At 40.6% G+C, this 25,505-nt stretch overlaps 2 protein-coding genes across 4 annotated transcripts in view; both read left to right on the plus strand.

Moving 5' to 3' along the window:
- The window catches only part of AGBL4 (AGBL carboxypeptidase 4), an 891,229-nt gene that overhangs the window by 511,063 nt on the left and 354,661 nt on the right, over window positions 1-25,505 (plus strand). The gene's annotated exons all lie outside the window — the stretch shown is intronic.
- BEND5 (BEN domain containing 5) overlaps window positions 13,856-25,505 on the plus strand; it is a 30,999-nt gene continuing 19,349 nt past the window's right edge. For 2 of the 3 annotated variants that reach the window (XM_071750194.1, XM_071750195.1), the window contains exon 1: window positions 13,862-14,301. In XM_071750194.1, the coding sequence (XP_071606295.1) occupies window positions 14,085-14,301 (217 nt within the window). In that variant the 5' untranslated portion in view covers window positions 13,862-14,084. Of the gene's footprint in view, window positions 14,302-25,505 lie in introns of all 3 variants that reach the window. The other variant, XM_071750193.1, reaches the window with a different exon arrangement.

Consider the following 25,505-nt stretch of genomic DNA (forward strand, 5'->3'; position numbering starts at 1 on the left):
CTGGTGGCCAGGGAAGGAAATGAGAAGCTGTGACACCTGAATTGAGATCACAGCCCTGCTCCTGCCTTTGTGTCTGGGAAAAAGCATTAACTGCTTGTCACCTCGCTTCCTCTGCTGGCTGCAGTGGCACCCAGCTCTCAGCTGGTAAAACCATTTGCTTATTTATAAGGTGGTTTGGGGGATTTTTTTGTTTGTTTGGGTTTTTTTTGATTTTGGTTTGGTTTGGTTTGGTTTTGGTTTTTTTTTTTTTTTTTTTTTTGCAGAGAACTGTAATGATGCAAGGCAACTTTATTGTGTTCTGTGGAAAATGCTAAGAAAAACCCATGAAGGATTGTGTAGTGGAGCACAACACTTCTTAACGTTGAGTCTCTAGGTCATTCTGAAGCAAGGATTTGAGTGGTGTCCCTTAGGATTTGCTGTTATACATGCTGAAATGATCAATCAAGGATAAAAAATGGACTGTTCTCATCTCATAGATCATTTCACAGTGAAACAGTTAAACTCCTTGCTGCTATCTGAAAAACAGAGATCTGCATTAATAAGGTGACCTTATCAGCAGCCCCCCCACATATCCCTGCAGGGAAGGGAGGGAGAAAAAAGGTTGTGGAAAGAAAGTGAATCCTATTGTTAATCTTCTTTCAGGGAGACTGGGATTCCTGAATGCAAATTACTTTATATTTAAATTGTGTGAATGCACAAAAGGTTCGTTTCTACAATTGACAGTTATTTCATTAGCAGACTCACAGAGCCTTGCAAATAGTTTCTAGTGTTAACTTTCCTTGGATTTGTTTTCTTTGTTCTTAGCAGATCTTGCAATGTTGATCATTTTGATTAATGTATTCAGTGCTCTGTTTTACTCCCAATTCATGTTTTTTGCAGCAGTCAGTGTTCTGGCCTGGGTAAGGTGAGGGCTGCAAGGTGGCTTCAGTGTTTCTCCAGTACTGTGGTTCTGATGGGCTGGCTTCCAGCTGGAGATGAGAGAAGCATTGTGGCTGCTGTCATGTATTTTGCACGGTAGCAACCCCAAACACAAGTTAAAACAGACTTTCATCATCAGATGTAGGATTGTCTCAGCCCCATCTCTCTGACAGCATGGGCTCTGTGCTGCTGGGGGATCATCTTTGTACCTTTATGAGCCTCTCAGGGATTGGGATGCTGACTTTCTGCCTCCTTTCAGATAGATTTGTGGCTCACTCCATGCCAAAACTAGTGTCTGTGCTTGTCAGTTTAAAAAAGCTACCACGTTAATTGAGGTATTAATTTTGGAAAGGAGAATGCTTAGGTTAAGGCTCACCTTGTCTTGCTTTACTCACACCAATTCTGGGTGTTGGGTCTGTGCTACATATTGAGGAACCAACAATCTCTTCAGTGGTTCATTCTATCCTTAAATCAATAGGTGAGATCTCCTCTGGAGGTGCTGGCCCTCCATTGACCCAAAAAATGACCTTCAACAAGCTGCTCGAACACACTGAAGTTTAGGATAGACCCTGCTGACCCTACCTACTGAACTAAACGGGGTAGCATCTCCAAAGTTCAGGCACCAGTGAAAAAACAGTTATGGAAATTGCTTGATCAATTGCCCCAGATACACACGGATGTGCAGGCAGGTTGCCTGTGGCCTGCAAGCTCTTAGTATCCTTTTTCTCTTTTCTTCTTAATTTCTTTTACTCAGTACAACATTTTTGTTCTTTTCAGAACTTTTTGGCGTTTGTTGTTGCAATCAATCTGCCATTCCCTGCTGAAGCCCCAGTGCAATAGCATTGGCTTTTCAAAATCTTTCATCAGTGCCTCAAGCCTTACACTGTTCTTCAGTCTGCATCCAGCTCCTAGTCCTAAAATAAAAAGAGCTGAGGGGCTGGAGCCCGAGTTTCTTCACAAGTCACTCGTCTCTATTAACCTACTTGAGGGGTGCAGCTGCACAGATCTTAGCATGGAAAGATGCCAGGATGAAATGCTTGAGAGTCAAAGGCAGAGCCTCAGTAATAAAATCAGAAAATGTTCAGGCCTAACCACCTCTGGGAAAAATTGCTTTGGAACTTCTCTTCACATGCAAGGAATTTGAACTGACCAGAAGCCTTGCAAATATTTTCAAGCTATTTAACATTGTTGTAGGAAATTCAACATAGAATGGGTTTTCTGAGAAATGTCCACAAAAGTAGGAAACTTCTTTTTCTTCAGGTTCAGATCCTTGAATTTTTAATCCTGATTTTACATGGTCAACTACAAAAAAAAAAAAAAAAAAAAAAAAAAAAAAAAAAAAAAGACAGGAAAGGTTCTGATGGTGACTCTCAGAGCCTCTCTTAGAGATTATTTTTTCTTCACAAGTCCAACTATTTTTCCCTGTTCTCTCTTCTGATCCAGAACAACAAATGCAAAAGGATTTTTTCAGCCTTTTTTATTATAACTTTTTAACAGCAGATGTTTAAATTTTAAAAATTAAAGGGAAAAGCAAGAATAGATGGGAATGAGTATCAGAGAAGTGTAACAACTGATGGACACTTGAAACTTGAGGGGAAGGGAATAAGAGAATGACTCGGGCTATGGCAGTTGAAATGAAAAAGCATTGCTAACTTTGTTTTAAACTGTGTTTTGACGCAAAAAAAAAAATTCTTAGATAAAATTCCATCAAACTACTATTTCACACAAAATGTTAACATCACGTGAGTTTGGGGAATAATCAGACAGCTCCTCCAACTGATCTGGAAATATTATTCAGATCTCTTTATCCAAGATAAAAACACTAAAAGCATAAAGAAGTTCAACATGCAAAGTATTCAAGAGAGAGAAAAAAAATACTTTATTCTCCCTACTTTTGGCTTGAAATAGTTTTGTCAACTGGCAGAATTTCTGAACACTAACAGAGACCTGTTCCTTGTGCACACTGCAGTGCTTTTGGTTGTTTAGCTTAATGTATGAATCCCACGTTCTTGCTGTCACGAAATCTCCATTTTCCCACTTTTGCAATATTGCTGGCATATGTCTCCAGCTGTCTGTTGCTGACATCGAATTGCTTGTGATTATCTGATGCTGAGCTGTTCTGCTCTGGTTTTGTGTTTTTAATCTCTCCAACAATAACTGAACATGCTGTGCAGATCATGATTATTGGGGCAGAATACAGTCATCTTGGAAATTTACTGTCCCACACAGAGCATTGGAAATTCTTATCATCTTTATATCCAGGTTGAATGTGAACTAGACTTCTTTCTGATTTCCTAATTTAACACTGAAGACTGTTTGTTGCCTTATTGACTTTATACTTTTCCAGATTGGCAGAGAAATTGCCTGGTAGGAGTGTCTGTGTGTATTATACATCATCGAAAGGTTAAAATACAGGATGTAATTTAATTGCCTAGAGATAACTTGGTGAATTATAACACAATGACCAAAGTTTCTTAGCTTAAAAGAATAAAGTTACATCCTGAAACACATGTTACTTTGCTAGTAAACAAACCACTCAGCAATACTTATAACTGACAGCCTTCCCCTGGTGTTCATTAAATAGCATTTCAAAGACATAACTGCTATTTTAGAGGGATTTTAAGACAGAGGAAAATCTCATAGTCTTCTTAGCCTTCATAACTGTGGAGTTTATTTTGATTTTCCCAATTCAGTGAGGACCACAATTAAAAAAAAAACCCACCAAACAAACAAAAACAAAACCAACCAACCAAAAAAAAACCCCCAAACCCCAGAGCATAAACAAAATAAAATGGAGCATATGTAAATATTTACATATACATTTACACTTTTACATATGTAATTTTTTTTTCCACTTCCTATTGTCTGAAAATCTGAAGTTGTGAAACACCAAAACTGCGAGCAAGCCAAAATATGTAACAAGTTGTAAGAGCAGCAAGTGTGCTCACTGAGAATATTTCATCAGAGGAAACATAACCTTGAAGCTATTTGAGGCATCTGAAACTTAGGCTGATTGTTACCTAAACTACTTCCCACTTCAGCACTACTTTTCTCTCTGGAATACAGACTCCTAAATAAATTACTGAGGAATAACAAGTTTCCCTCAAAGCAGCTGATTTAAAGTAACTGCCCATAGTTGTGCCCTTCCAATTGGTCCACATGAGTTGCTTCCACGTAGTTTGCTCCAAGTTTCCTGGCCTGGATCAGGAACAGCGTGGCCAGCAGGTCCAGGGAAGTGATTCTGCCCCTGTACTCAGCCCTGGTGAGGCCACAGCTTGAGTCCTGTGTCCAGTTCTGGGCCCCTCAGTTTAGGAAGGAGATTGAGGTGCTGGAGCAGGTCCAAAGGAGGCAACTGGGCTGGTGAAGGGATCCAGCACAGATCCTATGAGGAGAGGCTGAGGGAGCTGGGGGTGTTCAGCCTGGAGAAGAGGAGGCTCAGGGGAGACCTCATCACTCTCTACAACTCCCTGAAAGGAGGTTGGAGCCAGGGGGGGGTTGGTCTCTTTTCCCAGGCAACTCTCAGCAAGACAAGAGGGCACAAGAGGTCTCAAGTTGTGCCAGGGGAGGTTTAGGTTGGACACTAGAAAGAATTTCTTTACTGAGAGGGTGATCAGACATTGGAATGGGCTGCCCAGGGAAGGGGTGGATTCTCCATCCCTGGAGATATTTAAAAAGAGACTGGATGTGGCACTCAGTGCCATGGGCTGGGAACTGCAGCGGGAGTGGATCAAGGGTTGGACTTGATGATCTCTGAGGTCCCTTCCAACCCAGCCAATTCTGTGAAATGTGCTACCCTTAGTAGCTTCATCATCTGCTGTGCTTTTACCTTTACAAGTGATTAGTGAGAACTCAATGGAGTAGAATACGCTGAAATTGAGATTGGGTGACACATGTGGGCTTTTCCTGGCAGCTTTGACTGGGGGAAAGGATGTATTTCTAGATGAGAAAAAGGCTTTTTGCAACTGGAGCTGCAGACTGGGGATCTGAACCTCTTCAGCCAGGCTGGCGAGCCAAAGCCAAGCATCTCACTTGCCAGCCAAGGGTTCAGGAGAGAAGAGAATGGATCAAAGATAGCAAACACCACTGGAGTGGCCTCCTGGTCTTGCTGGTTGATTTTGAAAGAAATTTTTCTCAGCCTGTGTTTTAATAGGTTTAAATATACCTACCATTGGGTGAGGATTTCAGGCAGTTAAAGTCAAAAAGATGGAGGTGTCCTCTTTCAGTCCCTACTCCAGAGAATGATGGAAGTTCCAGCAATTCCTACGAATAGGATTTTGGCAGCTTCCACACTGAGCACAGATGGTATTTGAGATCTTGTTCAGAGACAGCCCTGCAGTGTAAGCAATAACTCCGTGGGATTTCTTGGATTGTGAAGCTGCAGAGAGGTATTTGAGATCCACTGGAGTTTTTTCTAGGGCCAGCCCCACTTTGAGTCCATTTCACATGAGGCATAAGCAACAATGGGTACTGTCCTTGTTCTTTTTTTATTAAGAGAATTAAAAGAAAAACCAAACCAAAAGACAAGCCACAAACAAACAAAAAAACCCAAACCAAACAAAACAAAAGAAACAAAAAAACCCCACAAAACCCAAACCCAAATTACAATAGTGGTCAGAAGTGAGTTTTGAAAAGCCCATGGAAAATAAAAATATTTGTGTTGTGCATGGTGTGTAAAAGCAGTGAAAAGCCCCCAGGGGCAGAAGCCAATCACTAAGGTATATATAGAAGCCTCAGTATCATGTAATTGCTCTCTCCCCTTTTTGTTAAATTATAATTGGTGTCCTTGTTAGTAATCACACTATGGAATTAAAGAGTGCCTTGCCCTTGGAGACTGACTGTGCCTTTCATTGTAGAGATAGACCCTCCAGGTCAGAGGCAAGGCAGATAATTGTGTCTACTGAACTGACCTTACTTGTTAAAATGTATCAATTCATCAGTTTTAATAGCTAAAAATTTACCTAAACCATTATTAGCTTACTTCCTTACTTACTTACTTCAGTTAACTATTTAAAGGAGAATATTGGGGTACTACACTGTGCTGCTTCTGGTTTAGCCCTTAAACAAAATTCAGACATTCGTTGCTCTTTGGTGTTTTCTCTCATCTTTTCTGGATAAAAACTATAGGTATATTTTATATTTATGTTCAGTAAATACTGTGATATATTCTTAGCAGTACCACCTTTTGCTTGTAATCCGTGTTGTCTTCCCACCTATCTTATCTTTGCTATCTTATTAGCTCTTTTATGTACTGGCAAATAAAAAAGGAGCAAATTTTGAAAATATAGGCCATTTGGAAGAAATTCTCTGTGTATCAGATCAGAGAATTTGAAGATTGTGGAAATATTTACAGCTCCCAAAGATTCAGCCTCTACAACAAGACTGAATTTAGGGCTGGACACAAGCCCTGCTTATTCCAGCTGTTCTGGAAAGACTGGTTTTGCAATATCTTCTATCCTCAGAACAGTAAAACTAGTTGTGATGAAGTTAGCAAAGTCTGTATCCTGCAGTGCCCCAGACAGTTTCTTATTTTCATTGCCATTATTTTTTCATCTCTTTGGACTGTGTAGTATCTTCAGACGATGTATGTGCAAAATATTGGATTGCTGTGTTTTTGCATACAAACCTTATAAAAGAAAAGAAATACCAGGCTGTGTGTACAAGCATCAAAAACTGATTATATGCAGGATCTAATCTTTAATATCACACCATCCTCACTGAAAGGTATTGCAAGAATATGACAATTCATATTCTGAATGGTGTGTTTCTCTGCAGTCATCTTGCAGAATTCTTATTCCTACCAGGAGAATATCAGTCTACTGAACTGAATAAAAATGTATACATTAAGTTGCTTATTCAAATGTCCAGCTTTGGTGTTTGTAGAGAATTTAAGCAGGAGGCAAGATGACCTGAGCTTTGGTTTAATGATGTGAGAGGCTAATGTTAGTTACGAAACAGGAAAGAATGAGAAGTGATATAATATGCTGGAAATGAGGAAAAAATGCAGATTTTCAGTTATTAGCTTTTGTAGATATATTTGCATAGAAATATACTAACGGCTGGGTGACATTTCATACATGTGCTTGGTAGAGCATCCTTAAACACATTCATGTTAGAAGAGTACTTAAAGAGAACCTCAAACTTGAAAATTCCCATTTTTTTTAAAAAAAAAAACCCAAAACACAAGAAAACAAAATTTTCCCTAGGGTACAAGATATTTTATTATGAAACAAAGCTTTCTTTGCTATGAGGAATATTGTGACAGCCTATGGAGGGCACTGCTTTCTGATCACACTTTATAGAAGATCCTCGTTTACCTGAATGTTAAATATTATTGCATAGGAGAAGTTGCTCAGGCTTTTGTGGAAAATCCTAGCAAAGCATGAAGCCCCTGATGGTTTCAAACAATTCTTGGCTTATCAGCTTCCTCTGCCATTTTCTATTTTGAGGGAACACCTTCCTTGTAAGTGGGGAAACAAAAAATGCTGATTTTTTAGGTTGTGTGAGATAAAAGGAGGTGGGTGACAGCAGCTCCTTCCAGGTAACATTTGCTTGGTTTGTGGTTTTGTTTATGGTCAGTTTTGGGATTTTTTTTTTTTTTAATCACCTGTTAGCACAGACCAGGTGCAATTTCATTTGGAACTCATAAATGCTTAAGATGTTTGGTTCTAAGAGGACTGGAGAGGTTCACAGAATATAGTGAAGGTCTTTACATCAGGGACTACTTGCACTTTCAGTTTCCCACAGTCTGAGCACTCAGTTTGCCAGGTGAAAGAAGCTGTGAAGAATTATGTTCCTTTCATTAAAATGTGATTATCAGATTATTAGCAAGACACAGCTGACAAATGCACTTTCCTGAAATATTCTGAGGATTATTCCTGCTCTGTTATCTCTCATTCACCTTCTACAACAGGATTCTACATACTCATATTATTTTTTGCTCTTCAGAAGAGCTGCTGGTCCATCTCTGATTGTGACTTTCATTAGAAGCAGAAATCTCCATCTTCTCTTCTGGAGTGGTGAGATGTGAGCACCAATCCCTGGGAATATTTTCAAAAAACTCCCTTTGTACTGAAACATAGCCAGCCCTGAAAGGGATTAGAAAGAATATGACAAGACAACGAATTAAAAAGCACTGGGGTGTGAAAACATCTTTAAGCAGTTTTGACTCTGCCCTCATTTATGCAATCCCATTTCTGCTGCTGATGATTGTCAAGAACTTTCCAAAAGAGCAAGACCCATCTCCAGAGACCATCCAGTCTCACGTTGAAATCAAGTGGAAGGAAAGTAGAAGTGTGTGTGGAGGTACCATGCTGTAAAAAATGCAGTCAGTGGTAGTTGACCTCCATTTCTTATTATCTGATGCTACTTCTGTGAACCTCTCAAGCAGAACAGTTTTATGCAGCAAAGGGCTGTAGGAGCCTTTTCCCTCTCACTCTGAGATCTAAATGCCAGTTCAAGACAGAATAGTGATGATACAGATGTGAGAATAGAAAACCAAAATGGAAATATTATGAAAAGGGATCATAAATGCTGTCTTACTCAGAAGCATTGTGTAAAGCATAACATATTCCCAGGCAGTGTCTTGTAATGATGTTTTACACTGAAGCCCAAAGGTTAGTCCTTGCCAAATGAAAGTCACTTTGTTGTCTAAGTTCAAATGAAACCAAATTCTAGTGGTGGTGCAAAAACTATCTATATAAAGCTACTTTTAGAGTTGTATTAGTAAAATGTCTGTTGAAAGCTAGAGAAAAGAGAAAAAGAAAGGGAGAATCTGACATCGAATTTCCAGATAGAGTGAAAATATCTAATATATAACAGTGTGTAAATATATAATAGTGTGTAAATATATGAGTGTGTAAATATATAATAGTGTGTAAATATATAATATATAACATCTAATACATAATAAAGTGAAAATATATAATCTACCATCGGAGGATGGTTTTAGCAATAAAGATTATTTGGGCTGCAACATTAATATTATCTTCAGAGGAGTTCTTGAAGATGGTGGCAGTGGTACCAAAAGGATGAGTTTTAAAGGTGAATCCATGCACGAGTCAGCTTAAAGAAAATTTCTTTCCTACCTTCCTCAGGCAAGAAGTTTATAGCATGGGAAACAGCATACTGCCTCTGTGCAAGAAAGATGATATTTAGCAAGATTTTAATGGTATACAGCATGGTGGGAGCTGAAAGTCATGACAATTTGGGAGTCCAGCTCCCAGACAACCCATCTTCTGGCTCCTGCTGAGCAAAGGACTGGGTGAGAGGGGGAGAATTACAGCCTTACACCAAGGCACAAGCTTGCTGACTCCCAATTCCTGTTGACTTTCTTTGGGCACGTTTACCTGTAGTTTGGAAAAGGCAAATACAGTCTGGCACTCCTTCTTGAAGGGTTGCCAGTCCCAGATCTATCCATTGCTTAGCCTGCCAGAATGGGAAAGATAAGTATCTTACAGACCAATATCCACAGCAACAGACAGTGGAATTTTATCTTTTCAAAACACAGAAAAAAATCCAAAGAAAGTAATTACTTTTTCATTTTTCAGTTTTATAATAGTAATAATGACCTTTAGGTCAGGAAGTTTCAGCAGTTAATGACTGTCTGGCTTTTTCTTTGGTCCTTGCTTTCTCCAGCCAGTCATTAGGCGTGAGGAAAGTGCCTTCTCCAGTGGTCACTTTGGCTTAATTATTACCTTTTCACTCTACAGAACATACCAGCTGGGAAATAAGTGTCTCCTATGTGAATGGACCCATAAAGTGTTCCTTAGGTTTCATTTCTTTGAAAGAATATTCTGTTAGGATGTAAGAGTTTAATGTAAAAGATGACTGAGTATTACTTCCAGCCCCAAGAAAGGTTAGATCACTCTCAGGAATTGGGACTAACTGGCTTTGCAGTGATGCTCTGCCTCTTCTGAGGATGGTTTAAGGCCATAGATTTCACAAGATTAAATCTTAAGAATTTATCTATATAATCTAGGTTCCCATACTATTCTCTTGCTACTGCAGTCCTTCACAAATTATACGTGGACAGAAACATTTTCTTGTCCATCTTCTAGAGCCTCTTTTTTTGTTTGTTTCAATTTTATATATAATCACTGGGGCACTGAAAGCAGAGCCTGGCAAGCCTATCTTGAGAATTAAAAATTATTTAAAACTCTCAAGGGGAAAAACCCTCTGGAATAGCTGCCCTGCTCTTTTTTTTCTAGCTAGCAAATTGCCTCTTCCAGCCACCCTCTCTATGTCAAAACAAACCTAGAATCTGTTTATGACTCTGTTCAGGAGCAGATTCAGTTATACCTCAAAATGACTTTATCTTGCATGCAGTGTAAGATTAAAAATGAACTTCTATGGGACTAAAGTATCTTTTGACCCCACCCTTTGATCATATTCTTGGTAAAAATTAACCAGGTTGTGAGTAGATTGTATGCATGTACATACATAAACCTTTGAACAGTCTTCAGTTCTTTCACTTTGTTGTTTGAGTTATTCTTCAAGTTTTGTGACTTTAAATGTCATTGTTAAATAGAGCATTACCTACAAAAATTGTGGATATAGCTTTTCTTCAGGGTGTATTTAAGACTGGAAGCAATTGTGTACTTGTTGGATACTGGAGAATAAATAATTCTCCAGTAATATTTCCTAAACTGCATACTGGATGCATAGGGATTCCTAGCAGTAATCTGGGGTTCCATTATTGCCAAGTAGCCAGGTAGCAGTGAAACCCACTCGTGTAGGTACTTTACTAAGTAGTAAACCCACCCAGTAGTGAAAATCCAAGTGAAACTCCACTTGAATGGTAGCACAAAATGGGATTTTTTTAAAGCAGTAGATTTAAAAGCATTATGGTGTCCCTTGAGGGTTTGGTATTAAACATGGAAGTGATGTGACTGATGAGCCTAACTTTAATGTCTTGCTGTAAAAGAGATTTAGCACCTGTGTAAGTATTCCTGGTATTAATTAGGTTTTCATCTCATATATTTAAGTGAAAACACAGAATGCACATCAAAACAGCAGGCATCAGCTTCTGCTTAAACACTTCTACTTTTCAAGAAAAATAGCAGCAGCAAAAGTATGGGTAGTTTTCCAGGAAACAGCCACTCAGGAGTCCCACAAGGGCAGGGACAGAGCTTTGTGGTTTCCTGACTCTTGGAGTGGTGCTTTTACTTATTTATTCTGAGGCTTCATTTGTGTTTTGAAAGTGTGACACTGCTTAGCAGGACTGTGTTGTTTCTAAAAGGCTCGACTTGCTAGAGGACTTAAATCTGGTGAGGATCCAGTAATTCCTTTAACAACGAGTTTTCAAATCTACACCTTTAAAATAGCTTAAAATTTCAAGCTAATCTCAGTGCTAAAACAGATGGCTAAGCATTAGTAGAAATAGGAGCAGTCCAAAAGAAAGGAGTGACAGTACTTGTGTTTCATTCTATGGTTGAATGGATCTTTTCCTCAGATTCACAGCTAACCAGTGCTGATTATTTATAGATTTTTAAAGCCAGAAATTAACACTTTTTTTCCTTGTAGGCAGAAGAGAAATGTATGGTATAATTATTAATTCTTCAGTGTTATAATGCCTTCTGGCCCAACGTGTGTGCTAGGGACCAAGGATAAACACACATTTATCATCCTGACCCTTAATCTGTTCCCAAAAATGTCCTTCAGCTGAGAACTGCAAAACAGCCTTTCTAGAGGATTTCAGAGTATTTTGAAGGTTTTTGTTTGGTTTTTTTTTGTTTGTTTGTTTGTTTTTGGTTTTGTTTTTTTTTTCTGCTGATAGAGATATTTACAGCCTTTGCTGTAATTGAACCCTCAAATACAAAATGTTGCAAATACCAGCATAGAGTGGTCTTCTTAAAAAAAAAAAACCAAACCAACAAACACCCCAAAGCTAAAAAGCCCCACTAGGAGGATGGTCATTGGCTTCATGTGAAATCTTTCAGTTTTCTTTCATTGGTGCAAATTACCAAGTCCTCCCTGGTACTTGAAGAGATCTTTCCCTTTCCAAGTCAAATTTTTTGTGTTCCTTTCCCTCCACAGCAGTCTTAAATGCTGCTAATAGAATTCAGCAGTGGGGGAAATACAATCCTGGTAAGAGTCAGTGTACCAAATCCCTCACTAGCGACTCAACTTAGTGGGACAAAATTGTCTTTAACGTAATTTCAGCAGGGCCCAGGGAGTCATTCCAGCTGTCAGTCTGTCCTGTCACCTTTCTGCAGCTCCTTCTACCTCAATTGTAAAGAGAGGGAGAGGAGATGAGCGAGCTAGAGCAGCTGTTATTGTCTGATCAGCAATGCAGTCATTGCTGGAATTTCATTTCCCTTGCAGCCTAACTACTGGAATACATTTGTCATCCATACTTTGTAGCAGACTTATATTTGCCTGTAATTACATACTAGTCTGGCAATACTTTATTGTTAACATAAAGTACTGCCATTTAAATCCCAAATCTCAAACTGAAGTATTTGCAAAACTCTGTAATTGCTAAAATAATAAAGCTGCCATTATTGTATGGGAAGTTTACAGCTTGTTACTGAAACACTTATATTGGCTTAACCATATCTGTATCTGCTCCTTATTCATGTCTTGCTCAGGAGACAGACAGGTGTCTGCTGGGCTGACTCTTAAGTTTCTGATAGTTCCTCAGAGTGGCTGAGGTTGGAAGGGACCTTGGGAGGTCTTTTCCAACCCCCCTGCTCAGGTAAGGTCACTGGGAAACAGGTTGCCCAGGTCAATGTCCAGCTGGCTTTTGAGTTATCTCAGGAATGGAAACTCCACAAGCTCTCTGGGCACCCCGTGCTGGTGCTCCGTCAAAACTTCCCTTCAGCTTTGCCAGCTTGTGGTGCTACCATGTTCTTAAAAAGTCTGTGAAAGATAACCAGGAAAAACAAGCGTGGTTAAACTAAACGTGATGGGTAGATAGTACTGCTAATGTTTAGGGATATGCAAACAGGAGATAACATTTTTTGTTTCACTTTTTGTTGACTTCTTGCAAACAGAAAATGAGCCACTTCCTTCTCTTGCAGTTTAATACTCATTCTGCCATTTATTTTTCTTTGCCTTTATATAATTCTCCACCTATTATTGTTCTGCTCCTAATAGTGAGTGGCTAAAAGTCCTAAAAGAAACCTGGGTGAGACTTTGCAGTGAACCATCAGCAGCGCTGCCACATTATCTTCTTTTGCACACAGGAAGCTCCAAGCACGTACACCTGTCCTAAAACTTGGGAATTCGTGCTAGGAATGGCACAGTTTTGTTACACACTTATCACACAATTTCTCAGCTCCCTGTGCTGTTTCGGGGGAGGAGAGGGAATCCTTAGAGCAGGCACCACGGATGGTACCACCAAGTGCGGGTGGTTCTGCACTGCCCTCAAGACTTTTAAGTAAAAAAAGGTGTTCGGATCCTGTTGCTATCTGGCAGGTGGATGCTGAGGGTTCTCTGCGGTGTTGCTGGACATGAAGAACCTGTTCTCACTTGGCCACAAAATCTTTCCCGCTCCTTCACTCTGCATTTGGAGCCTTAGAGCACTTCCATAGGACCAGGAGAAGGCTCCTGATTCTGGAAGTTTTGACTCCCTAAAAACAGGGAGTTTTTAGCTCGGGAAACGACCTCCCCGGGGCCTTTCCTGGGGACGAACGTGACCGAGCGGGGCCCGGCCCGGCCCCGTCACAGCCCGGCCAGGCCCAGCCACGCCATGGCCGAGGCCGCGGGGCGGGAGCCGTCCCCCCGACACCGGTGCCCGGCGACTGCGATCCCGTACCCTGGGGAGCGGCACCCGCCCGCACCGACACCGAGGTGCGAGGCGTCCGCGGAGCCGGGGACAACGAGGGGCCGGGACACGGGCCGGGTCTGGCGGAAGGGGTGTTTCCGCAGGGGCCCCGGGCGGGCCGAGGCGGGGTGGGGTGGGGTGGGGTGGGGGAAGCCGGGCGGCGGTTGCTGTGGCGGTGGCGGCGGCGGGAGGAGCGGTGCCCGCCCGCCCCTGTCAGCTCGGCATCCCGGACTCGCGTCGCTCCGCGTTGGATTGCTCGTGTCTGCCGGGAGCCGGCGGCTGCCCGTCTGTCGGCGCGGCCAGGCCAGCTCAGCCGAGCGCAGAGGAGGATTTTGAGGAACAATAACAGAGCGGGGAGCGGACCGGCGCGGCCGCCCCGCCCGCCGCCCTCCGCCGCACCATGTACGCCTTTGTGCGGTTCCTGGAGGACAACGTCTGCTACGCCCTGCCCGTCTCCTGCGTCCAGGACTTCAGCCCGACGTCTCAGCTCGACTTCGACAACCAGAAGGTCTACACGGTCTACCGCAACCCCGAGGAGGCGGAGGAGGACGAGGAGAGCCCCGGGGAGTGGGGCGACCGCCTGCTGCTCCACAAGGCCCAGATCCTGGCGCTGGCAGGTGAGGGCGGGACGGGACGGGACGGGACGGGGGGGGGAATAGAAATGGCGAGGCTGGTGGAGGTTGGGCCGGGCCGGGGGAAGCCCCAAATGCCGCCCCCACCCCGCTGAGGTGGGGGAAGGAGGGAGAGAGGGGGAGGGGAGGTGGCGGCATAGCGCCCACACATGCTCAGAGCCCCGGCGGCACATGGCGGGCGGGGGGCGCGGGGAGGAGGACGGAGATCCCGGGGGGGTGGTGGTGGGGGTCTCCCACCCCCTTCCCGCAGCGCGGCGGGGCCGGAGCCGCCCCGAGCCCGGGTGTCGGTGACTGAGGGTGGGGAGTGTGGGGGTCCCACGATGTGGCCGCGGCAGTGCCCTGGGTAACCCTGGGTGCCTCCTCGCCACCGGCTTCCAAAATCACCGGGAGCCCGTGGCAGGACACGTTCTTACACCGCGGCAGGGCTGGGGCCAGAAAGTTTAAAAAAAAAAAAAAAAAAAAAAAAAGTTAAGGATTTTTTATACAGGGTGTATTTATAGTGCATGGAGTCATTTATATACCTTTGCAGTGCGGCAGCTTGCTGCCAAATGAGAGGGGTGCTGTTTTATGTCCACTTTGTTAGTTTAAGTGACTTCACAAATTGGAAAGCAGCAGTGGAACCAGACCTTTTAGATACCAGGCTCCTCAAGCTTGGGTTTGCTACGTTTGGTTTGACTCGTGTTTCTCTAGACAAGAGGACCAATTAAAGTGCATCTGAAGAAATAAACCCATATTTTGGCCATTTAGAGGAGCTCAGCCCATGTGAGGTAGTACTCTGTGTCTTCCCAAATCGGGACTCTGGCAGCACGTTTTCTTCCAGACTTTTTGTAGTTTCCTTTTAGCCACAGAACGTCAGAGATGACATAGAAAGGAAGTTTGGTGGTGTTTGTAGCAAGTTATTGGCTATCTTGGACTTTCCCTGTGTAGGCTTTTAAAAGATGACCATTGGAAATGTCAGCCTGCAAAGAAATGTCAGGTAGCAAAGAAAACGTTGGGTTCTGATCCAGACCTTTCCACCTGGGGAGAAATATTGGTTTTGTCTGTTTCCCCAAATATAGAATGGGTTTAGAAAACTCTGCTGCCTGGTATTTAGTTCTGAGAAGGCAACAACACTGAGTTTTGATCTCTACACAGAATAACTTGGTATTAAAGTCACGCAGAATTAGTATTTTTAATTTTTAATGCTACTTTTTAAAATATTAGCTCCTAACCAGTTAGTTCAGCTTGCTACTGGTCCACTTGATAGCTGACTCAGACAGTGACTTTGACCATTAACTTGTGGTCATAAGTGGATGGCTGGATGAACCATGAAATAAGCAATCTTGTGTGTCCTTTCCTTGTGAAGCTTTCCAGTTGCTGAATATTTGCAACTCTGAAAGTTCAGGAGAATTAATAAACTAGCAGGAGAATTCCCTCCTCTGGTGGGCTAGGTTTCTTCTGTCCTGTGCCAGCCTGTGTGTTGTCTGTCTCCTGTTTATAGCAGAGGAGAGTGAGTATAAAAAGTATTTCTTGCAAGTTGCCCCTCACATCCATGACGGTGGTTTCACCATTCAGGGGTTGCTTGGCCTCTTCTCAAAGGCATCCCAATTGGATTTCCCCTTCCTCTTTCTCACTGGGAACTGAAGCAACAGTGCCCTTTCTGTTCCTCATGTTCACCTCCCCAGAATTTGTTTCACAGAACAGCCATTTTGCTCACTTGTTGAGCTTCACTTTTCTTGCAGAAAGTGAACCTATTTTGTCAACTCCCTTGTTCCAGGTGGAGTCTGTACATATCTAAAAGAAGTCTTCTCTTTGTTTCACTGCTCTTGAACCAGAACAAACCAGTGTATGCTGTTTTTTCTAGGGGACAAGGCTTGTTACCTATACTAGTCATTTGAACTATTTCCTCCTCAGAGATTTAAATTTCTGCAGAAAATTCTCCTCCTTTCTTTCTCCACAAAGTAACATGCAGCTATCTTTGTTACATCTGTCATATCTCAATGTATCTGATGAGGTCTGTAATTTGCATCCTTGGAAAATTACTTCTGTTCCTCTTCCCACCCTACACCATGTAAAAATACCATGATTGATTAAATCCTTTGTATACACTTACACTTTTAAAGTTGTGGTGCTCTCCCCAGGGTTTTAATATTGCTGTTTGTTTTTGTTGTGGTTAAAATTTGGGGGAGAAAAGTTGATGTCACATGAAGACATCTTGGCACAGGTTTTGGCTTATAGTGACCAAGTGTTTTTAGAGATTAGGAGAACTTTTATGGCAAGCATCCCAAGTCTGATGTTATGTAAACTACTTATTTAGTTGAAAAATAATTTTACAAATCTGTAGTAATGTTTCACATGCTGGTATAGAAATTATCATTCTAAAGGATTCCAGTCAACCCTAGTAGTATTGTAAGTAATGTGCATAGAATTGCTTTTGTATGTGGAATTCAGATTGTGAGTTGGTTTTGAATTTTTGGAAGGAACCTTTGGCTGCACAAATTAGTTCATTGGTGACTTAAAGGATATAGTGCTTTGGTCCAAGGATTCCAGGCCCAAAGTCATGATCCAGATATTTAATGAAACAAACAGCAAAAAAAAGAGTAAGAGGGGTTAAAGTCATCTTTTTTTAAGCCTGCACAGTGTTCTTCTACAGTCTGAACAACACTCAGTTTTCTTTCACCTATGTGACAAGGCTGCTCAAGTAAGCAAAGTTGTACCTATTTATATATATTTTCATGATCAAACACTGTAGGGAGTTAATCTGAGAAACAGAGCCACTTGGTTTTCCTTTCCAAAAAGGAAGTAGAAGAACACAGAAGAGCCATATTAGCAACGCAGTTTTCTCTCTTGAAACGAGTTTTCCTTTTGACTTTGTTTAAAGAAAACCAAAAAACTTTGAAAAGTTCTGCCCTTGTAAAGTTGGAGTTGACAGAGGGATAAATATATGTTCATGCCCACAATACAAAGGTTTTTTGAGCATGGGTTGTATAAAGAGTTCATGAAACAGTTGTCCTCATGAGAGTTTAGGAGCATTTCCTTCATCTTGAGGTGAAGGATGGCTGGAAGCTTGCACACTTGTGAGGAATATTACTGTTGCTGCAGAGGAGGGAGAACTGCTCTAAAGGTATCACAAATTTAAAAAGGAAAAAAAAAAAGAGGGAGGTGTTTTGGTCATGCTTATAGCATCAAGTAATGAAAGGCAGACAGATAAATACTGTCTGCTTTAGAATACTTCAGTATAAAGTAACATGAAGTAGTATTTCAGCAGAGTGATAGGTGAACCCTGAGCAGCTGGACACTTTTCTGTTGTCTGTGCATATGGTTGGGAACTCCTGATAGTGGGGTGTGTTGGTCTGGGAATCTTTGGCTTTTTCCAAAGTTAGCCAAGGACTAGGGCTCCAAGCAGACTGGTTAACCCCTGACTAAGACATTTCCAGAGCTTCAAGCCATGGCAAGCACATTAAAATAAACATTTTATGCCATTACAAGTTCAACATTTGGCTATCAGGCAATTGATGTTAGGTTGTAATAACAGAATAATTTAATTTATCTCTTGAATGGAAAATATAGCTCAGCAGACTTCAGTTTTGCTATACAGCAGCTTCTTGAAGTGCCATGCAAACTGGTCTGTCTTGTTAAGAATACAGAAATAGTAGTCAGCTTTTCAGGAAGAGTTTGAGTCTGTCTTTCTAATCATTTACACCCTTCCTTTTCTCCCTTTCCTTTCTTAAGAGTTGATTTTTAGTTTCTCTTGTGGAAATATGTGGGCCACTTCAAACTTTTCCACACTTGTCCAGTGTAGTCACTGTCAGAATTTTGTCTATAAGCATATGCACCTTAAAGGAGCTCGGATGATCCTTGGGTGACCCTGTTGGATCCTTTTCTTGCCTTGCCAAGTGGTGAATATTAGGTGGAATGAATTGTGGTTCAGGGACTTTCTGGACTATTTTGGACTACATTTATTAACAAGTTAGTAGTGACTATCTTCAGAGTTCAGGCGTTCTTGTTTGACTTCAGTACATAGTTGGTTCTCTGTACTTGGTGCCCTCATCATTTCCCACCCACACAACTGTTAGAAATGTATCTCCATCAGATCTTACAGCCAGAGTACATATGTCAATACCTGTGTGCATCATATTCCTTCTTGACCTTTTATGAAATATTATGCTCCCCTTCTTATTTAAAATAGGTTGGGTGGTTTTTTTAAGTCTTTTAAAGCTAGTGCAGCTCATGGTGAGGTAATATGCTGTGTATTTCAGGAAGATGCAATATCTCTGTTCCCAGAATAATTTTAAATTAGAAAATTCTGGGACTGAGTTTGCAGTAAGGTTGAGGGTACACACTAAGAAGTTAAAGCTGACCTCTTTGCTATGGATAACTGATGGAGGAAAGACTTTGTCAAGTCTCAAAAATAGAGGAAAATTTTTAAGATGAGCTTTTATTGTTTTTTTTTTCTAGTCCTGTGCTGCTTTGTGCATTTATTTTTTCCTCCCTGCACTCTCCAGCCAGCTTGGAGAGTTGGGGCACATAGAGCAGGTCATAGCCATGGCCACAGTGTCCCATGCTCCATCCCATGCTCATTCATAGCCCCACACATCCCAGATCCTTTCCCAGGGCAGTCTCTGCTGAATGAACCATTGTGATAGGGACAGCATTTGTTAATTCTTTGTTCCTAGAAAGCTCTGGGACTGTCCCCTGTTGTGATATTCAGTGCCTATGGTGTGTGACAGGGACCTGGGGAGAAATGACATCAGGAAAATAACCAGAAGGCCTGCAACTGCTTCTTGAGTGATCCCAGGTGTTGCCCTGAACAAAGAAGTGCCAGGAGGCTGTAGGAAACCTTCCAGTAGTGGTTCTTTGCAGACTCTTTTTTAATTTGATTTTTCCTGGGATAGTTCAGGAGTACCTGGGGATGTGCTGCCCCTTTGCTGTACCAGGGCATTGGGTGCTGCCAGCATCTTCGAGATCAAGTAAGCCCATCAGGTTATGCTGAAATAACCATGTTCAAAATATGATATAAAATATATATATATTACATTATTATTTTGAGAATTGTGCTTTTTTGTACCTTTCTACTGTGATACTTGAGGTGCATGGCCTACTTTGTCACATACTTAGTGGGCATACTGCTTTTTTTACAGGTCAAAGATCTGGCTGTATGCAGAGGTTCACCAAATAATTTTGTCTAACAGGGTAACTTTGTTACATTCTTAAATAAAGTTCTGAATACAACTGTGGTGGTATTCACAAAGAATGTTGAAAGCTAAATTTCACGTTCATTTTGTGTTTGATCCATTTCTGGTTTATGTTTAATTCTTTCAAGTTGAAGGGTGGTATCCTTTTTCCCTTCTTCTGAATTCTGCTGTAGGAGCAGATCTGAAATACGAAGGGTTTATACAAAGGTGCAATTTTTGAGTTTTGTTGTAATTTCTTTTTGTTCAGCATTGGAGTGTTAATATGACACGTTCACACAAAGCTTAAGTCACAGCAGCAAAAAAATTGTGGAACTTTTAAAATTGAAGCTGGTAAATAGTGATGGTTATATGTCACCAGCAGGTTAAAGTTCCAGTGAAAAGGAATTTAAAAAGTGGGATTTTTTTTCTGTGCAAGATTTTACCCTTAGATTTAGTTTTCTCTTTTTCTGCCTCACTGCTTATTCTGGGAATAAATACATTCTTTTTTGGGCTTAAACACTGCTCAACTGATCTATTTTTTCCTTACCACATTTGCCTTTTGCTTCACCTTAATAGTCAGAAGGATTTTATTTTTATGCCATAAATACATTTATGTGACCTACACTGTTTTTGTTTCTCTTGGTCTTCGTACATACATTGCACCACATCACATGAGTTCTGTTTGTAAATGTTGTATATGCTTAACTATGATTTAGTGAAAGTATGAGTTTCAGGATTTAAATAAAAATTACTTAAGAGATAGTATGGTTATGGTAGCTATGGTAACTAACACTTACTAATTAAAAATATGCTAAAATTTGCAGGGGAGGTAAAAGAGGAAAAAATGTAGTTTAATGTTTTTGTTTTCGTAATTTAACAGTAAAATATTTTTTTCCCCAATGGATTGCTTAAATGCCAGTCAGTCAATTATTGGCTTTTTTTTTTTTTAAGAAACCCTTTAAAAATAGAGTCTGGGGCACATGGGTACTTTTCTATGTAAACTAAAAATGCATAAATCTACCCACTGTTTCTGTAGGAGGCTCATTCCTTGAGCAGGGATAGTTGAGGCTTCCTGGAGTATGCCCTGCAGGCTGCTGCTTCATCTGCTTTATCTGCTGAGTATCTGGTAGGCAGGATCTCCATGGCTTTGTGGTCTTTGTGATCTTTGTGATCTCTGTGATCATGAAACCATAAACGGGGGGGAAGGTTCGGTCCTGAACTAATTTTTTTAGTATCATGTGGACTGACTGGTCAGGGCAGCCAGACTGATGAGTTGAAGCTGTCATCGAGATTGATAATCTCTTGAAATGAACTTTTGAACTTTCTAGGAAAGAAATAGCTTTTGTTAAACAGTTTTACGTAAAGTATTTCTCATGTTAAGACTTCTGAAAAAAAATTCTCATAGTTGAGTCTCATGTGTGGGTACAGAGGAGAGAGGAAAACATCCTACTTGTTTTCAGGGTTTCTTTAGCTGTACTGTTGCCATTTGTTTCAGTAAAGGATTAATAGAGTTGGTCTGTAATCAGCTATAATCCCTTTTGTTCCACATGTTCAGAGCATAGTACAAATATTAACAAATCTGCACAACACTTCAGTGGGGTAGATAGGGACAGTAAGATGGAAAGGTTGATTTAATCAAGGTCAGTATTTAAGTAAACGTTGGATCCAGGATGGAAACTGTCCTCAGTGTTGAAGAGCATAATTTCCTGTTTGTCAGAATAATGTCTTGTCTTTACTTGATCTTCCAGCACCATCAATTACTGCTGCAGAAAAACTCTTCCAATACTACTAAAAGTTGAACGAGAGTCTTGTGCTGACAGAGAATGAAAAAATAATGATTATTTCTAGCAGAGTTTAGTTTTGAGCCACGTTACTTTGGGTTTCTTATTGCTGAGGAGACTTTGTATTAACTTCTGAATTAAGAAATAGATTTCATAATTGTAATGGAAAATAAGAAAGAAGTTACTGTATTCCATTTGTTACTTGGAAAAAAAGTCTGAATTACATCTGGGCTTGATACTCTGTAACCATGAAACATCTGCTGCTAAGCACGTGTGAAGGGAGAATATTACCAAATATTTGATTGTCTTAATGTGTTTTAGCAATTTGACTTCAGATGGGGATCCACACTGGTAACTTGCACTCCAAGCAGTGCTAAAGTGAGGATTTTGCTTGTTCAGCTAGAGGCAGAAGTATGCATTGAGACCTCAACTTTTGTTCCTTCAGTGGCTGGCATGGTGGAATTGACTTTGTCAGCAGCAGGTCCACGCTCTGTGAATTTATTTGTGTTATTGTATTGAATATTAATGAGGGAGAGCCAGTCTTGATGTAAATTTTAGAGCTTAGAGGGAGAAGTTTATATCATCTGTCCTCTGCTTTTTAGGACATTGGCTCTTTACTCTTTCTCTTCCTTTAGTGCCTCTGTACAGAACAAGCATGTCTTGCTCTCCATCATCAGTGACCAGTCTTGATTCAGGCTTCTGGCACATCATCCTTCTTACCTGTCGTTTCCCAACCTGCCAAGGGGTAGTTTAAGACTCTTCTATCTTGCCTTTTCCCAATTTGATTAAGAATTTTTTTCAATCTGGTTCCTATTCTTTCCGCTTAATTGAAATTCACTTCACAAGGTTTAGCAGCCTTTTGGGCCACTTCCTCAAGAACATTTCCTTCACCTTCACCTGCTTATTGACCTGCCTGTCACAGTGCTATTTGATACATTGTTCTTCCTTGACACCTTTGCTGGCTCTGGTTTTTTTTCACTCCAAAGATATTCTTCCAGTTACTTGTTTGTGTGTTATTGTCATCTTCTCCTTCAGGAGAAGTGCTGCAGGATGATTCAGTTCTGAAATTTTAGGGGGTGATGGCAACTCTGAGCTCTACCTTTTTATTCTGAACTTTTCACATGTCAATGTGAAACCTTTATGCAGAAACCTTTTCCACCTTGCACTAAGGATGGCTCAATGTACTTTTGTCCACATTTCTTGATATTAGAATGAGGAGGGGGAATCATATTTTGGTCATTCCAAACCCAAAGTCTTACTGTCTCTTGTACTTCATTTGCTGCTTACACTCAGTTTTTTTTCATCTGCCCAATTAATTATACTTCATGTAGTGTTTTCACTATGTGTTTTTCTGCAATCTCTTTTTCTTCATCCATCTAAAAAACCCCTCCTGTAGTTGCAAAAAATTGCAAAATATAGTAAATTATACTATCCAAATCCTCAATGGATTGTGCCAGCACTTGGTTGGCCCCTCTTTTGCACACACCTCCTCCTTTCAGCTGCATCAAGTTCAGTAGCACCTGTCCTATTCAAATAACTTGTGTTTCTGCTACTGTCTGTTACACTACGTTGTCTCTTACTGCTCTTCTGGGTTTTTTCTTCTCCAGTGGTGGTTGTAATCTCACCATATTACTGGCTCAGAGGTTTTTTTATGAGATGAGGTTTTCTTCTTCTGTACCCTGAATATCTTCTGAGCCTGTGGGATTGTTAAATTTTCTGAAATCTTTTTTGTTCTTTTTGTTAAAGTCCTTCTTTACTATTGGAATTAAATTAGAAAGCAATGTATTAATATTTTTTTTTCAATTTAAAATAGACTAGCTGGACTTTTTTGGTATTATTATGCTGTTTTCTCTCTGTCACAGCAATTTTGATTATTGTTCATTTGTGTTTAAGTGGCACTTTCTAATTCTTGCCCTGTAGTGCTTGGTGTGTTTATTTGTTCTGCAGCAACAAGTACACCTGTGGTTGTGGCTTTCCTGCTTTGGTTCTTTCATGTATTTTACTTTATAAACTGTAACCAATGCACAATGTGCTGAGGCAGGTGACTTTTTCTGCTCTGTAGAAGCAATCTGGCTGAGTCAGTAGCATAGCAGTTCAGTAAAGCAGTGCTGGGGGGGGACTTTGTACAGGTGCTGCCCATATGTGTTGGGCATATGCCTGGAAATGGGAAGGGTGATGGTAAATTTTTTCATCTGTCAGCGTGTCATTTTTCACAAGGGGTGGAATTTTTTTGAAGGCTTAAGGGAAGGACAAATTTTGCTCAAGGTTCCTACATTTTATTATTGTTAAGATTTACAGCACTGCCAAGCCCCTTACTTGGACTGATCCCAGACCTGCCATCCCTCATCCATTTGGAGTGTAGAGCTCTCCTCCTCTGTTTGTACAGCTTTTACTCCAAAGGTGGAAAAAAAAAAAACCTGAGCATTTGAACAGGTTTTTTTGAGAGATTAGTTTGTTCAGCCCTTACTTCTAAATTATAAAGTAAGGAATTTTATATGAGACTGAGATTTCCATGGTTTTATTCTACATCATTTTATTTTACATTTATTCTACATCTACATTTATTCTACATATGGTTTTCAGTTTTAGAGAACTAACATATTTTTACTTGAATTTAACCAACTCTCTTCCTGACCTGTCAAAGTCACTTTGACAGCTGCTCTAGACATAAAGCTATCACCTTTTGGCCTGGATCCACCCATTCTTACATGGAGACAAGGTCTGACTGAAGAAAATTTTCCAGGAACAGTTTATCCTTTTCTAGCTGATACAGATTCTCTAGAGCATTTTTGCATTTCTTTCAGCACTGCTGAGGCCAAATGTCTTCCTAGCCACGCTGAAATTTCTCATCAGTTTACTTTACTTTCTGCTTACTACCCAAACAACTTGGGTAGATGGTCATATGAAGAGAGGTGCTACCACTTGAACTGCCTCTTGAGCTCTGTCCTTTGGTACAATTAGGCAATTTTTCCTAATTTACAAGAGTTTCAGAACGTCCCTTCTTAAGGGACAGAGGGTATCAATGTTTTCTATTCTACTCTTGTGCTTCTACCCTGTGTATTTTGTTACAGGTACCTAATGTGGTGTGTTAAGTGGTAGTTCTCAGTAGCTGATGTCACTGAACCACTTATTCCATATATAGGAAAACCAACAGACACAAATTTGTGGCAATCTGGTCATGACCACCCAAGGGGAGGTATAATTTTTAATCTGTAGCAAGATTTCAATGACCAGGGACAAAGTCCAGATAAATTATTCAGGCCCTTACGAATCCTGGATCTGAGCTACAACTTTTCTGGGGCTGCCCCTCTATCTCCTAGTGTGTTCTGTAGTTTCAGGCACTGAATTGCAGCTTGTCCTGCTGTTTGGGTTGTATCCTGGTTTTCTTCTGGCTCAGTGTTGAGCACGTGTTGCTTTTTGGTGGATTCTTCTTTTGTGTCTGTCTTTTGTAGACTGGCACAGCAATAGAGAGTCCTAAGAACAGCTCTAAAAGGCATGTTCATGTTTCTCCTGCTCCTCCCCCTGATCTCTTCTCCCTCTCTCCCACACCTTCCCAAATGGCATTAATATTTACAGAACAAGAGCCAGTACTCCAGCATTGGCCTCAAATTCAGAAGGAGATTTTTCTGGTTGTGTCTGCAGCCAATGTAGAAGACAACAGAGGTTAGAAATGCACTTTAGGAAAAAAAAAAAGGCTTTTTGTGTGAAAACTAGATGAATTGTGTGTAAATAGGTCTACAAAGCACATGTAAAAAACCACTATGTGTTTTGTTGTTGGAAGGCAGAGGAACATAAAATTATTTGTGCATTGATTAAACTAAAAATTCCTGAGCTTTTTCTTATATGAACTCATTTTCACTATTGTTTCTTCAAATTTTATGTGGGGAGAAAAGAGGTCCTTTCTTTAGCTTACTGACTAACCTACAGGATAATCAGTGAAGTCAAAAAGTCAAATGAAAAAAATGGCCATATATGAAGGAGAGCTGTGTTGATAGTTGCATACCAAGAATGTATAAACTAAGAACTTGTAAAGATGTATAGGAATAAACTTTCACCTTCAGTCCACTAGTCAAGTTTTGCTGACAGATTTTATAGGAGAACTGAGAAATTGAGAGGAGACAGAGTGAAGAATTTGGATAATTTGCATTACTCTTTTTCTACCTCAAACTAATTATTTTGCTTCTGTTGTTCAGAAACAAAAATCAAAACAAATTGTTGTTCAAAATGACAAATATTTCTATTCTTTGAGTTGTTT

The sequence above is a fragment of the Heliangelus exortis genome, chromosome 8 (genome assembly GCF_036169615.1).
Source record: "Heliangelus exortis chromosome 8, bHelExo1.hap1, whole genome shotgun sequence".
In the NCBI taxonomy this organism is placed as follows: domain Eukaryota; kingdom Metazoa; phylum Chordata; class Aves; order Apodiformes; family Trochilidae; genus Heliangelus; species Heliangelus exortis.